Source organism: Poromitra crassiceps (assembly GCF_964638095.1).
Source record: "Poromitra crassiceps genome assembly, chromosome: 3".
Classification (NCBI taxonomy): Eukaryota; Metazoa; Chordata; class Actinopteri; order Beryciformes; family Melamphaidae; genus Poromitra; species Poromitra crassiceps.
The window spans coordinates 28,340,713-28,356,698 of NC_139625.1; the positions used below are offsets into that span (position 1 = coordinate 28,340,713).

At 50.3% G+C, this 15,986-nt stretch overlaps 1 protein-coding gene across 2 annotated transcripts in view; it reads right to left on the reverse strand.

Moving 5' to 3' along the window:
* The window catches only part of rtn1a (reticulon 1a), a gene marked incomplete at its 5' end in the record, with an annotated part of 33,610 nt that overhangs the window by 9,231 nt on the left and 8,393 nt on the right, over nucleotides 1-15,986 (reverse strand). The window contains 2 exons of one of the 2 annotated variants that reach the window (XM_083633626.1): nucleotides 6,643-7,329; nucleotides 7,511-8,227. In XM_083633626.1, the coding sequence (XP_083489752.1) occupies nucleotides 6,643-7,329; nucleotides 7,511-8,227 (1,404 nt within the window). Of the gene's footprint in view, nucleotides 1-506; nucleotides 543-6,642; nucleotides 7,330-7,510; nucleotides 8,228-15,986 lie in introns of those variants that run through there. The other variant, XM_083633627.1, reaches the window with a different exon arrangement.

Here is a 15,986-nt window from a genome sequence, read left to right on the forward strand (position 1 = left end):
ACTGTTCCTATACTGGTGGAGGGAAAATAAACTATAGATTGCCCCTCCCTTATCAATAGCAATACCTATCTGCCCCCACCCCCCCCCACCCCCCTCCCAAATCAATGACACCACTCATTCACCAGCAGTGTGGGAGTGGACTCTGTAGCTCTGCTTCCATCAGCCCTTTGTAACATCCCTCCCTACGCCGCTGTCAGAGGACCAGTCCCCACAGAAGCCATCCATCCTCACTGACAAACTGCTCATGCTTCCACTGATTTAAACACAGAGATGCTGTGAGAGGAACACACACAAGCAGGCACAGGTAGTAGATGAAGCAGCTGGAACAGCCGACAGACAGACAGAGACAGAGACAGACAGACAGAGACAGACAGACAGACAGAGACAGACAGACAGACAGCTCTGCAGGAGAGACGGGCACTGACCAGCGACAGCAAAACGTGCCCCGGCTGTGATGTGTGCCACGGAAAAGCTTTATCTAGTAGTGGCGTAGAAGCGTTACTGACCTGCGGCTCCCATGGCTGGACAGGGAAAGAGGCAGCTGCTTTATCCACAGACAAAAGGAGAGCAGTGGAGGGGGAGTCGCCCCCCCCCTGCACAGGAGGGGAGGGGCCACGGCCACACCAGCAAATCAGCATCCGCCTGAGCGGGGGGGGGGGGGGGGCTGAGGAGGAGGGGCGGGGGCTGACGGGAGCAGTTGCCAAAGAACCACATTGCGATCCAGCACACACACATAACATACACACACACCCTCTCTCTGTGAGCTCTTTTATGCCCTGGCTTTTAAGCACAGCCCCACTGACAAGTGACAAAGACTTGCCAAGCAGGGACTAAAATAAAGACAGTGTATCCAATTCAAAATGGTGGATGGGAGTCAGCGTTCACAAGGAGAAACTGGAGTCCGTTGCTGCAGTCATTTGAATAAGTCTCTTGTGTGTAAAGGCCGTGTCGTGTGGCTGGAGGGACATGGCTGGCTGTTCAGGGCCGTCACGCGAGCCATAGCTGCTCATTTAAAAGGCTTCAGCAGCGAGGAGCAGCCCAGCACCTGCCTGATGCAGTTACCATAGTTACCGTGCTCCATTTTCTCCCCTCCGCTCACCGAGAGATGGAGACGGACAGGAAGGGAGGGGCGGAGAGAGGAAGAGGGAGGGAGGGACAAGAGCACTCCTTTGGGAACAGAGAGACTCGTTTGCTGTGAATGTGGGGAATCAGCAGCACATAATGTGTCTCCACACCCCGACGGACCCCAGACAGACACTCCCTTTATTGTGGAACACGAAAGGACAATGGCCAGTTTGACATCAGGCCAGAGCAGTGGTCAAGTCGATGTAAACAAGTGAAGAAAATCATGTAGAAAGAGTGAAGAACTGATATGAGTCAGACATTACAAGCTTCACCTAATTGAGACTGGTGACTAATTGAGTGCGTTTGATATGGAAATCTAAACCTCAGCAGTGCATGTTAAATATAATTCAGTGCTTAATTTTGTTCAGTGCAGTTGGTTTAAACAAATGGTTTAAACTAGGGACAACTGAACGACATTCTAGCTATCATCTAGTTACTAGATGATAGCTAGGGTGTCATTCAGTTGTCCCTGTCGATGGCCTACGCCCTACAGTACACAGAAAACTCGCTTTGTTTTTGAAAGTGGACGAGGACTCAACATGGCTTTTTGGCTCAGTGAGGCCGCGAGGAATTCAATCCCATACAGAGAGAACAACAGGATGTTGAATCAGAGCGTACAGGAAGTACAGATGCTGCCTGCCAAACCCTGGTTGCTGGTATGATCCTAGATCTCTGATATTCAACACACGCAGAGCAAATATTTAGCACCGATCATGACGATATGATGCCCCCCTCCTCCTGATATGATGCCCCCCTCCCCTCCTCCTGATATGATGCCCCCCTCCTCCTGATATGATGCCCCCCTCCTCCTGATATGATGCCCCCCTCCCCTCCTGATATGATGCCCCCCTCCCCTCCTCCTGATATGATGCCCCCCTCCCCTCCTGATATGATGCCCCCCTCCCCTCCTCCTGATATGATGCCCCCCTCCCCTCCTCCTGATATGATGCCCCCCTCCCCTCCTCCTGATATGATGCCCCCCTCCTCCTGATATGATGCCCCCCTCCTCCTGATATGATGCCCCCCTCCTCCTGATATGATGCCCCCCTCCCCTCCTCCTGATATGATGCCCCCCTCCTCCTGATATGATGCCCCCCTCCTCCTGATATGATGCCCCCCTCCTCCTGATATGATGCCCCCCTCCCCTCCTGATATGATGCCCCCCTCCCCTCCTCCTGATATGATGCCCCTCCCCTCCTGATATGATGCCCCCCTCCCCTCCTCCTGATATGATGCCCCCCTCCTCCTGATATGATGCCCCCCTCCTCCTGATATGATGCCCCCCTCCCCTCCTCCTGATATGATGCCCCCCTCCCCTCCTCCTGATATGATGCCCCCCTCCTCCTGATATGATGCCCCCCTCCCCTCCTCCTGATATGATGCCCCCCTCCCCTCCTCCTGATATGATGCCCCCCTCCCCCTCCTCCTGATATGATGCCCCCCTCCCCTCCTCCTGATATGATGCCCCCCTCCCCTCCTCCTGATATGATGCCCCCCTCCCCTCCTCCTCCTTTTTTGGAGTGAATCTAGTTTAGCCTGACCCCATTAACTGAAGGCATCCAGGCCTTCAGCCAGAATGAGCAAACATGCAAACTCACTGTGCTGAAAAGCTCAACTGATCTGCTGCGCTGCTGATAGTCAAAACCTTCATTCAGAGACATGACTATTAAAAGGCATTGAATCTGTGTTAAATCACCCCACACTTTGCTTTTAATGGGAATGGCTAAACATGCAAAATGATGCGATGTGCTCAGATTCACCCTCTGGTGTGCCGACTGTATCAACGTAATGACGGCTGAGGAATAAAGTGGCGTGAATCAGCTTTCCATCAGATAGGCTATGATGTCATACCGTGTCAGACATGCATTTAGGCCACAGCAAAGCCCGGTGAGTCAGGTGATTGTCCTGTGGCTTTTGTCATTGAGGGTCATCATATTGCATCCGAAAATCAACAACTGTTCGGCCCGTGTTGGGATACAACGAACACGCCATTCTACTGCGTTTCCGTGGCAGCTACTTAAACCCCCGCAGTGAGGAGGAAGGGGAGCCATTTTATGCCAGTGAAGCAGCCCTCCATGCTATGGAAACAGACAGATGGAGGAGGATGCTCTTCTCGGGCCCAGTCTCCGCACGGTGCCATGGCAGCCGCGGAGGAGAGAGGGGCTGATGTCATCATCATGGGTGTGCCCTGGTTACCATGGAGACAGTCTGTCAGCGCCGACTGCCTCTACACAAAAACAGACTCAGAGTGTCGGCCATATTAAAAGCAGCTCCCCTGCAGGGCCGCAAGGCGGGGAGGGCGATGACACGCCTTGATTCAACAGCGCACACAAAGCAGACGCCTCACAGCGTGTGGGCTGTGTGTGTACATGTATCGTCTAAAGCAACACCCCCACACCTCTTTGTCTCACACACACACACACACACACACACACACACACACACACACACACACACACACACACACACACAGCAGAAAGGATCTGCCATCAGGGCGTGTCCGTGTGAAAGACGCTGCAGGTAAACAGCGTTGTTTGAATTTCCCCAACGCTGTGACAGACCAGCACAATAGGTGAATAATGTATACATGCAAGGCATCCGCACACGTAGACACACATTCCCCCGCCCCCGCCCCCACCGCCACGCATTGTTAACCTACATGCAGCGACAACAGCTCGTCTCTCACGGCCCAAAATGCACACAGCAAGACAACCCACACGTAAACCACAGCAAACACATCAGTACCCTGGCCCCTCCAGCTGCTCCAGGAGCATTCCTTCTTGGTCACGTCTGCAGTGGCCTGCATGCTGGTGATCAATTCTGTCCCCGGTTCTCTCTCTCTCTCTTTCTCTGTATCTTCTCCGCTTGCTTCTTGCTCTCCCTCTTCAGCAGCACTGACTCACTCACTCATCCCACAAAGGCATGAATGGTGGGAAGGATGCGGGCGAGAGGCTGAGATGACGGAGAGGGAGGAAGGGAGGGAGGGAGCTAAGGTTTCCAAGGTGCTGCCGGCTCGTGGAGGACACAGACTGATGCTGAGGAGGGAGCAGCGCTGGCTAGAACAGGAGGAGGAGAGAAACTGCGTATGTGTGTGTGTGTGTTGGGGGGGGGGGGGGGTGGTTGAATTGTAAACACCACAGCACAGTTGCTACTGCAGCAAACCATCCATGCAATGATTAAGAGCCTGGGGGCAGGTGGGGGGTTGTGGACGAAGCTTTTTCTTGAAAGGGGAGGTAAGCTCTTTTTCACAATAAAAGTCCCAACAGAGCCTCAGGATAGACTGGTAATAACGTGGGGGGGGGGGGGGGGGGGGGGTCATAGAGGCAGTGAAAGGGTTACCCCACATATCCTTTGATGAGACACCAAAGCGGGCGGATGCACTGTCATATGCCTGCTAGCATGCCCCTCCGGCTGTGATCAAATGAGGTTAAGCAGTGTAATATACAACATATAATAATATGCTCTGATGCCACAGTTGTATGACCAGAAAGAATACAATAGTCTGCTGTTAGAATTGGCAACAGAATAATTAATTCTGTCATGCTGCACAGCAGGCAGGGTGCAATAGCAATGTTTTACTGGCTACTCTGTATGGCTACAGTTAAGACCATGTGCTGCGCACGGGAAATGTGGCAAACATTCAACTGCACTGTTATTTATTAGCACAGAAGACTATTTAAGCTTGTAGCCGGAGATTCAAATCGCTACTTCAACTAAGCCTCACCGAGCATTGAAGAGCCTAAGTGCTTGTTCTTTAATAATTCATGCAGATTAGACACTGTGCTGTATAGCACAACGCTCCTTGTTTAGTGGCTTCAGGACATGTGGGTATATATGTCTGTTTGACCTCCCCAGAATGCATCATTTGTAATGCAAATGGACCCACAAACAAACCTACACCGCGCAGCAGAGACAGACAGTACAGTCTCCGTGGTGACAGCATCTAGCAGAAAACAATTCCTAAACATTCAGTGCAGGGTTAACCTGAATCTGGATGCTGCCCAAGTCATTAGTCCTCCTGTCCCTTCGGTGCCCCCCACCCTGCAGAGCCCCTCCTCACACCTTCTGCTCACTGCAACCTTGACAGGCCTCACTGCCAATAACAAGACACACAAATATATATATATATATATATATATTTCTCTGAGCCAGCCTGAGCACGCTCCCCCATCGCTGTTGCCATGGCAACTGCTGTGGCAGTGCACAGCCTGATGATGAACATGATATCTGCTAGTCCTCAACCAAGCGGCAGTGGCAAACTCTGTGGTGCCCTGCACCCTCTAGTGGCGGACAAAACACTCTCTCTGCAACACACGTGACCTGCTTTTTAAGATTTCCAGAACCTTCTTACAATCTGTTAGTAAACAAAACAAGGGCAGCATCTTTCCAGCTACACTGTTCATGACAAAGCATTGCCTCCAGGTAGACCAAAGAGCATCAGCTGTGCACCTGCATCTGTGCAGCAACACAGAGGGCTCAGTGTGAACAAGATGTACTGTAATATAGACTCAGATGTGATCTCTTTCATCATTGAATCCACCTGAAATTCAAGTGGAATCGTTCAAAGCAGTCTGAGGGTGCCCCAGTTTTGACATGGCAGGATTATGTAAACCCACTGTATACAAGGACAGAGAGAACATCCAATAGAAGTCGAATTACCAGAGCAAACATCAAATGTCCCGCTTAGGCACATGAACTCCAGCACAATGTGACTGTTATGTCTTTGGCCACAGGACGTTAAGGAGCGATGCTGGGGGACAGATGGTCGGTTGTGTGAGGGTCTTTCTACACATTCACGCTTTAGCGACTGGCCTGTGCCCGTTTCCCACCGAGAGCAGAGATTACAGTGTGTAGAGCTTTGACAGAGTAGTTGACGTGAATCAATGCATCCTTACTTTTTCTCCGGTGTACCACCAGGGGGCAGCAGACCTTGTGATAGCCCAGCCTCAACACAGACACTTCCCTCCCACCCCAGACACAGAGCAGTGGAATAGCCCAGCCCGTTACTCACAGCAACCTATTTTCATTTCCTGGCCTTGTCAACAAGACAATGCAACAACACACCATGCAGATAGCTAGTAGGAGGTAAACAAACACAAAGTGCAATCCATAGTGGAAGTCCATTGTGCCGGCAGCAGGTTGATTAGAACTATCAATGGTTTTCAAACACTGTTATTTCCCCCTTAGAACGAGGGGAGAAGCTTTGAACACAAGGCAAACGCACATGCGATGGCTCTTCTTCTCAGACACGGAGGCACACCGGCAGATATGACACTACCTGTTCCACAAGCTGAGAGCACTATTTCTGGAAAGCCAGTATGGGTGATAGTGGCTTATAAGCCAAGGTGAAACCACTGCAACAATAAAAGAGATTACAAAAGGGTGTTATGAAATCAAAATATTCTCACAGGGAGCAACTAGGTTTATCACGACTTTTCGGTGCATAAGGTAACTGCCTGCCTGCCTGTTGCACTTAAAAAGAAAGGAAACAGAGGACTAAATAAATAGTGGACTAACCTTTTTGTTTGTCAAAGCCTTCCATGAAGATGGAGGCAGCAGGTTTGCCTAAGTCTCCCTTGCCCTCAACGGTGTGTTTGATCGGGTCGTCCTGGGGGGGCCGCTCCGGGCGCACCTCTGGGGGCACGGCGGCAGTGGGCGGCTTGGGCTTGCTGCTGGTGCGATCCTCCTCTGCCCTCACTGGAGCCTGGACCTTTTCAGCGGGTGGTTTGATCAAGGGCTCGGCTGGCACCACCTCTGGGGCGCTGCGGGGAGGAGCGACGCTGGGAACCAGGGGAGAGGGTGTGCTGACGCCCTGTTTGGGGCGACCAGAGCCCTGCTCTCTCTTGGGACTCTCCTCAGATGCAGACTCAATGAAGAGCTCACTGTCGAGCTCTGCCTCTCTCTCCTCCCTCAGAATGCTGTAGGCTGAGGGCGGGGCTTGGTTGCCAGTCAGGCCGAAACCACCCTTGACGACCGGGGGATTGTCAAAGGGGTTGTTAGACGGGCTGGAAGCACCCTTGCTTTTAGGAGGCTGGGCGGCAAACGGGTTGGTACTCGCCTTGGTGCCAGGCCCGGGCTCCTCAGACACCAGCTCAATCTCAGAGTCTCCAGACTCTCCGCTGCTGCCATCATGCTCCCTGCTGCTGGGAACAGCGGGCTTCACCACATCAGCCTTGAACATGTCATGGGAAGGGGATACTTTTTCTGCACACAAAGAAATAGAGAGAGAAAATGTTATTTAGGGTCATTCTTCAAATTGACACAAGCAGGCATAACTGTGCATATCTCTCAAAGACAAGGAGCAAAGCAGATTGTCACATCATTCATAGTGGGCTCAAAAACATGAATTGCATCAGACACAACAGGTGTTGTGTGCGGTGTCCACCTGTTGGCGAAGCGTTGGGAGTGGAGGCGGGGCTGTCATCCTCTGGCTCTGACAGCGTGACGGTGGGAACGCCCTGCAGGCCCACGCTGAGCACGTTGTCGTGGTCGGACGTGTTGAGCGGAGAGGGCCGCTGCTGCGGCTCCGCCTTGGCCCCCGAGGAGCCGGACAGGGTGATCTTCACTGGGCTGGCCGTCTGCGGGGTGCCACCCAGGTTCCTGTAGGAGCGGTAGTCCGACGGCTCTTCGTCAGACGGCTCCTCTACGTACGGGAAGGAGTGGGAGCCAAGTGCCGAACCTAGGTTCTCCTCTTCCTCTTCCTCTTCCTCGTCGTCGTCGTCGTCGTCGTCGTCGTCGTCGTCCTCCTCCTCCTCATCTTTTCTGGGGATCTTGTCCATGTAGCCGCCCAGGGAGTCATGGCCAGACGGGGCTGTGTCTCCGTGGCTGATGTCCATGTAGTTGTACCCCTCTGTCTTCTCCGAGCCCAACAGAGATTTCGGCATGTCATCAACCAGGTCGGAGGTCACCTTGGTCCTGGAGCTGAAGATGCCATAGGAGTCGCTGGAGAAGGGGTCCTGGGGGGATGGCTTGGTGGGCTTCAGGTCATCCGAGAGGTAGGAGGCCTCTTGGCTCGATGAGAAGCTCTGATTAGACAGTAGGGAGGTGTACACGTCACCATCATCCACCATTGGCTTCCTAAACAGGCCAGACATGCCGTCATCTACGAGAGAGAGAGAGAGAGAGAGAGAGAGAGAGAGAGAGAGAGAGAGAAAGAGGAAACTGAGTGAGGTAATGCAATGTTCTAATTGGATGGTTACGTGAATAAAAGAAAACTGACAAATGGCAGCACTGTCTCTGCGTCACATGGCTAGATCACATGATGAGCCGGTGCCCGAGCTGTTCAATTAGTAACAAGGACCAGCTCAATAAACAAGGCTGAGCTTGCTGCTGATAGGCTGATAGGGATGGGGACTGTGACAGACAGAGGGTGGGGGTAGGGGTATGTGTGTGTGTGTGTGTGTGTGTGTGTGTGTGTGTGCGTGTGCGTGTGCGTGTGCGTGTGCGTGTGCGTGTGCGTGTGCGCGTGCGCGTGCGCGTGCGCGTGCGCGTGCGCGTGCGCGTGTGCGTGTGTGTGCGCGCATGTGCGTGTGTCTGTGTGTCTGTGTGTAGATCAGTGAGGCAGCAGTAACAGAGGGCACTTGTACCCGGCACTGGACAAAGGGAGATTGTTCAGACCCCAGAAACCACAGGGCCATGGCCATTCTATTCTAAACCATGCAGGCGATGGGCTGTCTCTAGTCTGCTCAGTAATCACTAGTCATACGTCTCCCCTGACAAGTCACACAAGTACCATGAAGAAGAACACACACACACGCATGCGCGCGCACGCACACACACACACACACACACACACACACACACACACACACACACACACACACACACACACACACAGCATATATGTGTGTCTGTGGTGTGTTTGTGGAACAGTCTGGTGCATATTGGCTGTTGACAGTGATATCCATGTGGAACAGGTCTTGCAGTAAGGACATTGCAGATCACCACTAGGTAGTGCTGCACTGCATTCAATACTATTGTTCTGACTGTGTCCGCTGAAGTGAAATATCACTGTCTCACTGAAGAATGTGTTACAGTGCTGCAGAGAAGCATGAAGGAAAATCATAAAGGTGATCTGGTACACAGGAAGAGAGACACGCGAAATATTATTTTCAAGTCATCGTGTCAGAAATCAAGGTCAAGTCTACGCCCTTTCTACCAAGTCATGTCTCAGGTCTTTCAATTTGTCATTTTGATTGGGTTCAAGACAAGTCATTTGACATCTCACATGCGGCTTTAACTTACAACTGAACATTTTGCCCACTTCGTACAGCCTAAAAATACATAGATATAATTTTTGCGCGATAAGATCGTGGATCGCGATCTTGCCTGATTTTTTTTAAATATATTTTTGCCATATCGCACACCCCTAGTTGTGTTGCACTGCTTTGCTGTTCACGAGTCGTAGTTTACACCTCCACAAACTGGGCTCCTCCTCCTCTCCAGCCCTGTTCTCCCAGGGCAGCGGTGGAGCTATAAATAGGCTGGGTCCAGCTGCTGGGCCGGATGGGGGGGGGGGATTTAAAATAGCAGCCTTAGTGCGCCGCCCTGGAGGACGTATGCAGGCTGACTGACAGAGGAGCCTACAGGTCAGGACGTCCCGGCCCTCCCTCTCCTTCCTCTGAAAAGCCCCACCACCCTTCCCTTCCCTTCTGCTCTGCTCCCTCTCCTCACGCTGTTGCACACAGTCATTAACAATGCATCATACAGCAGCACAATAGCATAAATAAATACTACACACACAGCCATGCTGGGACACAGGGGAGGGGAGGCATGGTGGAAATACAAAGCAGTCCCAGGCACTCTTGAGCTTCAGTTAACTTTTGTGTTTAATAAGAACAATGAAATCACTCAAATGCGTTTCAGAGCAGCTTCTGCCTATGTAACAGCTGTGGTTCAGAGCAGTTTCTGCCTATGTAACAGCTGTGGTTCAGAGCAGCTTCTGCCTATGTAACAGCTGTGGTTCAGAGCAGCTTCTGCCTATGTAACAGCTGTGTTTCAGAGCAGCTTATGCCTATGTAACAGCTGTGTTTCAGAGCAGCTTCTGCCTATGTAACAGCTGTGTTTCAGAGCAGTTTCTGCCTATGTAACAGCTGTGGTTCAGAGCAGTTTCTGCCTATGTAACAGCTGTGGTTCAGAGCAGCTTCTGCCTATGTAACAGCTGTGGTTCAGAGCAGTTTCTGCCTATGTAACAGCTGTGGTTCAGAGCAGCTTCTGCCTATGTAACAGCTGTGGTTCAGAGCAGCTTCTGCCTATGTAACAGCTGTGGTTCAGAGCAGCTTCTGCCTATGTAACAGCTGTGGTTCAGAGCAGCTTCTGCCTATGTAACAGCTGTGGTTCAGAGCAGCTTCTGCCTATGTAACAGCTGTGGTTCAGAGCAGCTTCTGCCTATGTAACAGCTGTGTTTCAGAGCAGTTTCTGCCTATGTAACAGCTGTGTTTCAGAGCAGCTTCTGCCTATGTAACAGTTGTGTTTCAGAGCAGTTTCTGCCTATGTAACAGCTGTGTTTCAGAGCAGCTTCTGCCTATGTAACAGCTGTGTTTCAGAGCAGCTTCTACCTATGTAACAGCTGTGTTTCAGAGCAGCTTCTGCCTATGTAACAGCTGTGGTTCAGAGCAGCTTCTGCCTATGTAACAGCTGTGTTTCAGAGCAGTTTCTGCCTATGTAACAGCTGTGGTTCAGAGCAGCTTCTGCCTATGTAACAGCTGTGTTTCAGAGCAGCTTCTGCCTATGTAACAGCTGTGTTTCAGAGCAGTTTCTGCCTATGTAACAGCTGTGTTTCAGAGCAGCTTCTGCCTATGTAACAGCTGTGTTTCAGAGCAGTTTCTGCCTATGTAACAGCTGTGTTTCAGAGCAGCTTCTGCCTATGTAACAGCTGTGTTTCAGAGCAGCTTCTGCCTATGTAACAGCTGTGGTTCAGAGCAGCTTCTGCCTATGTAACAGCTGTGTTTCAGAGCAGCTTCTGCCTATGTAACAGCTGTGGTTCAGAGCAGCTTCTGCCTATGTAACAGCTGTGTTTCAGAGCAGCTTCTGCCTATGTAACAGCTGTGGTTCAGAGCAGCTTCTGCCTATGTAACAGCTGTGTTTCAGAGCAGTTTCTGCCTATGTAACAGCTGTGTTTCAGAGCAGCTTCTGCCTATGTAACAGCTGTGTTTCAGAGCAGTTTCTGCCTATGTAACAGCTGTGGTTCAGAGCAGCTTCTGCCTATGTAACAGCTGTGTTTCAGAGCAGCTTCTGCCTATGTAACAGCTGTGTTTCAGAGCAGTTTCTGCCTATGTAACAGCTGTGTTTCAGAGCAGCTTCTGCCTATATAACAGCTGTGGTTCAGAGCAGCTTCTGCCTATGTAACAGCTGTGTTTCAGAGCAGCTTCTGCCTATGTAACAGCTGTGGTTCAGAGCAGTTTCTGCCTATGTAACAGCTGTGTTTCAGAGCAGCTTCTGCCTATGTAACAGCTGTGTTTCAGAGCAGCTTCTGCCTATGTAACAGCTGTGTTTCAGAGCAGCTTCTGCCTATGTAACAGCAGATGGGAGCAGCTGTCCGGCACATTTGAGGTCAGTGACATGAAGGCCCTCGAGGTGCTGCTGGAGCCCAGAGAGTGTATAATCCTCTTACTGTCGGCCATCACCCTGGCAACACCAGCATAATCTCACACTCACTGATTCACTCTACAACTATCTAGTGTGCAGATGTGGGACACACACACATGCAGCCACTACACGCTGTGAAGAGGGCCGATCTCTGGGGCTGTGAACTGCCAATAGCCCTGTTGATTCCCAGCTGCAGGTACTACGCTCCCTTCTCTTCTCTATAGCAACCTGTATATATGTGTACTGTGCACTAACTAGCAGTGGCCTGGGGCATCTGCACAGATGAAGAGGATGGACGCCATGAGAGCGGCAGCAAGGAGAAGCTACTTAACAAACTTGGCGTGTTGAGAATGAGGGCATTTTGAATGTGCTGATGTGGCGTAGCGCTGGAAAACCCCCACCAGGTCTAAACAAATGCTTGACTCCATTCAGATGGGATTGGACGTGACAACAGAGGGAATTCTCTGCTCGCATTGTTGCCACATAACATAATCATCATGCCACTGAACGGATGGTGCAGTGAAATAAATAAGTCCTGGTGGGTGGATGTGCTGCGAAGGGGCAGTCCCTTTGTTGTCCTCTATGCAGGCGGTGCAGCTCCTAGACTAATGCAGCCTGACAATCTGTGCTACGCCCGGCATGGACCACTAATTATCAGGCTAGCGACAAAAAGATGTGAGAGCAGACGATATCAGAAGAGCCGGAGTGGCAAAAGGAATATATTACAGCTTAATTAAGGGTTTGCCGAGGTGCGTGGAGGACACGGTGCACAGTGGGGGTTTCTTCTACAAGACATGTTTACTGTAATGTTTAGATCTTTTTCTTCTGAATTACAACAGAAAGGGATTCCAAATCCAAGGAGGTGCAGAGCGGGAGTTGCAGAGAGGGAGGTGCAAAGAGGGAGTTGCAGAGAGGGAGGTGCAAAGAGGGAGGTGCAAAGAGGGAGGGGCAAAGAGGGAGGGGCAGAGAGGGAGGTGCAGAGAGGGAGGTGCAGAGAGGGAGGTGCAAAGAGGGAGGTGCAAAGAGGGAGGGGCAAAGAGGGAGGGGCAGAGAGGGAGGTGCAAAGAGGGAGGTGCAGAGAGGGAGGTGCAAAGAGGGAGGTGCAGAGAGGGAGGTGCAGAGAGGGAGGTGCAGAGAGGGAGGTGCAAAGAGGGAGGTGCAGAGAGGGAGGTGCAGAGAGGGAGGTGCAAAGAGGGAGGGCAGAGAGGGAGGTGCAAAGAGGGAGGGGCAGAGAGGGAGGGGCAGAGAGGGAGGTGCAAAGAGGGAGGTGCAGAGAGGGAGGTGCAGAGAGGGAGGTGCAAAGAGGGAGGGGCAGAGAGGGAGGTGCAGAGAGGGAGGGGCAGAGAGGGAGGTGCAAAGAGGGAGGGGCAGAGAGGGAGGTGCAGAGAGGGAGGTGCAAAGAGGGAGGGGCAGAGAGGGAGGTGCAGAGAGGGAGGTGCAAAGAGGGAGGGGCAGAGAGGGAGGTGCAGAGAGGGAGGTGCAAAGAGGGAGGTGCAGAGAGGGAGGTGCAAAGAGGGAGGGGCAGAGGGGGAGGTGCAAAGAGGGAGGTGCAGAGAGGGAGGTGCAAAGAGGGAGGGGCAGAGAGGGAGGTGCAGAGAGGGAGGTGCAAAGAGGGAGGGGCAGAGAGGGAGGTGCAAAGAGGGAGGTGCAGAGAGGGAGGTGCAAAGAGGGAGGTGCAGAGAGAGAGGTGCAGAGAGGGAGGTGGGAGGTGCAGAGAGGCAGGTGCAGAGAGGGAGGTGGGAGGTGCAGAGAGGGATTTTGCTAAATCTCTCATGTTTAGTCAACAATGTGCATGTAGGCTACTGTAGGCTTGCTGCTCCATGGGTTCCAGCCAGAGACACAGGAGATGCTGCTGGCTCAGCGGGTCACAGACTCTCTCCAACAACAAGCTGTGTCCACTTTCAAACCAGCGTATTTGTCCGGCTCGACGCCCTCATTCCTCCCAGCAGAATTGCCGCATGATACTTTACATGTAAACATCTGCCAATATAATGTGTTTGGTAATGATGTCATTAATCCATACATGACCCTCTCCATTTTGGTGTCACCTTACAGGAGTTCTCTTTCACTCCTTGACCTAGAGAAAGACAATCCACCAAGATGCTAACAGGGCTCCTCTAAATAATATAGTGTTCTTTTTTCTCTCTTCTTTTTAGCTGTAACAACGCTCTTATTGTTGTGTTATTTCTGTATTGTTGCAATTTTATATTCAATTTGCTGTACATTCAGGTATTTTGAATTTGGACACAAATAAAACATTCAAAAAGTGGATTTTTTTTAAATATATATTAAATACTACTGTACAAAACAGTCCTCATAGTCAGTTGGGGCTAGACAAATTGAATGCCGCTATATATAGATATCTGCTATTACACAAAAGCACATAGTAAATACCGTAATCAATAATTGATGCATGTTTTTTTGCTTTTTAGAATATTTTTGGGGGCATTTTGCCTTTATTAGATAGGATAGTAGGCAGATAGGGAAGGTGGGGAGAGAGAGAGGGGATGACTTGCAGCAAAGGACCACGGGTCAGATTCGAACCCAGGTCGGCCGCACGGGTACTACCAGGTGAGCCAACGGGACGCCGCAATAATTGATGCATGTTAATACAGACCTGTTTCACGGGAGCCATTTGTGTGGAAAAGGCAGGGTAAACACAGGTGCAAGCAAAACACTAATGATGGTTTCCAACTTCCATGATTGGAAGTTGGAAGTTGTACTCCCTGAGCTTCAGACCATTCAGTCTCTCTCTCCCTCTTCACCAATAAATCTTTTGTTGAATGTAGTTTGTGTTTAGTTAGTTTCCCTTAGTTTTAGTAGTATAACCAGAGATAGTCCATTATAGAGATGCATCACCGCAGGCTCCGCCAATTCTAACAAATGGTACTAGTAAGTCTCCTAAATGGTCACATGGTCACCTCTCCCCTGAAGTGTTGTGAGAGGACTGTGCCTGGTGACGCAGGGTTAGTGCTGACCTAGCAAGCTAACTTGAAATAGAGATTGTGAGTTCCCAAACTCCACACAAACCACACATATACTGTAAACACAAAGCTCCCATTGTTAGCTCAATATAGTTGTAACTAAGATATTCGATTACATTTTTTTCCAACCACAGATTTAGCTACTATATCAACGAACTTCACATGTAGTTTTAGCTAATCGCTCCCTGCCAAAGTGAGTTCCTGTTGCCAAATCTCGCGAGAGTGTGTTGCAGACAGGTCTTGAACTATTTTAATTTTCTCCTGATCTGTCTGTCTGAAAAATGCCATTTTAGTGTCCGAATGTTCAGAAGATATGTGGCTTCGGAAAATGGGCCAAATATTTAGTTTGATGACTGTGAAAGAATGTCCTAATCTGAGATCACGTTCACTTCTCCCATTGACTCTCTATTAGAGAGCCAAGTGAAACGTCACTTCCTGCTTTCTCCCTGTACCAGCGCTGGAAAAAATATGAATGGCAGTGAACGGAGAATAACGTTACATTTTTGATCCCGTTTTAATTGTGCCACGGGGTGCCAACGTTAATTTTGTCAATTTAAAACATAACTTTGCATGTAAAGAAAGTCGTGTTAACGTAGGTGTTAGTTTCGTATAAAAACTACATAGCTCGTGGAAGCTCGTGGCATGTCGCCGGTCTTCAGCTTTGCCGGTAGAGAAAGTGACGTCACTTAGGCCAGAGGTTCTCAATGTTTTTCAACCAAGGACCCCTTACAAGATAGAAAATATACCGGGGACCCCCTCATTCTGATTTGTGATTTTGGGCTAAGCTTAATTGTTTCCACGATAACATGCTTGACTTTTAAATTGATAGTTTTGTTAGATTAGAATGTAATTCATTAACCATTTTAGATTTAAAGCATAAAATATTTTCATTGAACTATGAAGCTTTTGCATTTTAAAAAAAGTGCTTACTTTTATTTTCCTGAAAACTGGCAAAGTGCCACGGACCCCTGGGGGTCCCCGGACCCCCATTTGAGAACCACTGATTTAGGCGACAGTGTATAGTCTTTCTGATTTATAACTTATAGTGCAACAGTTTGGCGACAAACTGCGACTTTCTTGACATGCAAAGTTATGTTATAAATTGACAAAATGAACGTTGGCACCCCGTGGCACAATTCAAACTGGATCAAAAAGTAACGTTATTCTCTATTCACCGCCATTCATATTTTTTCAGTGCTGGTACAGGGAGAAAAGCAGGAAGTGACATTCACTTTGCCTCTCTATAGACTCAGACCTGCAGAAAGTCTCCTAAGTGGAAACTATGGGCAA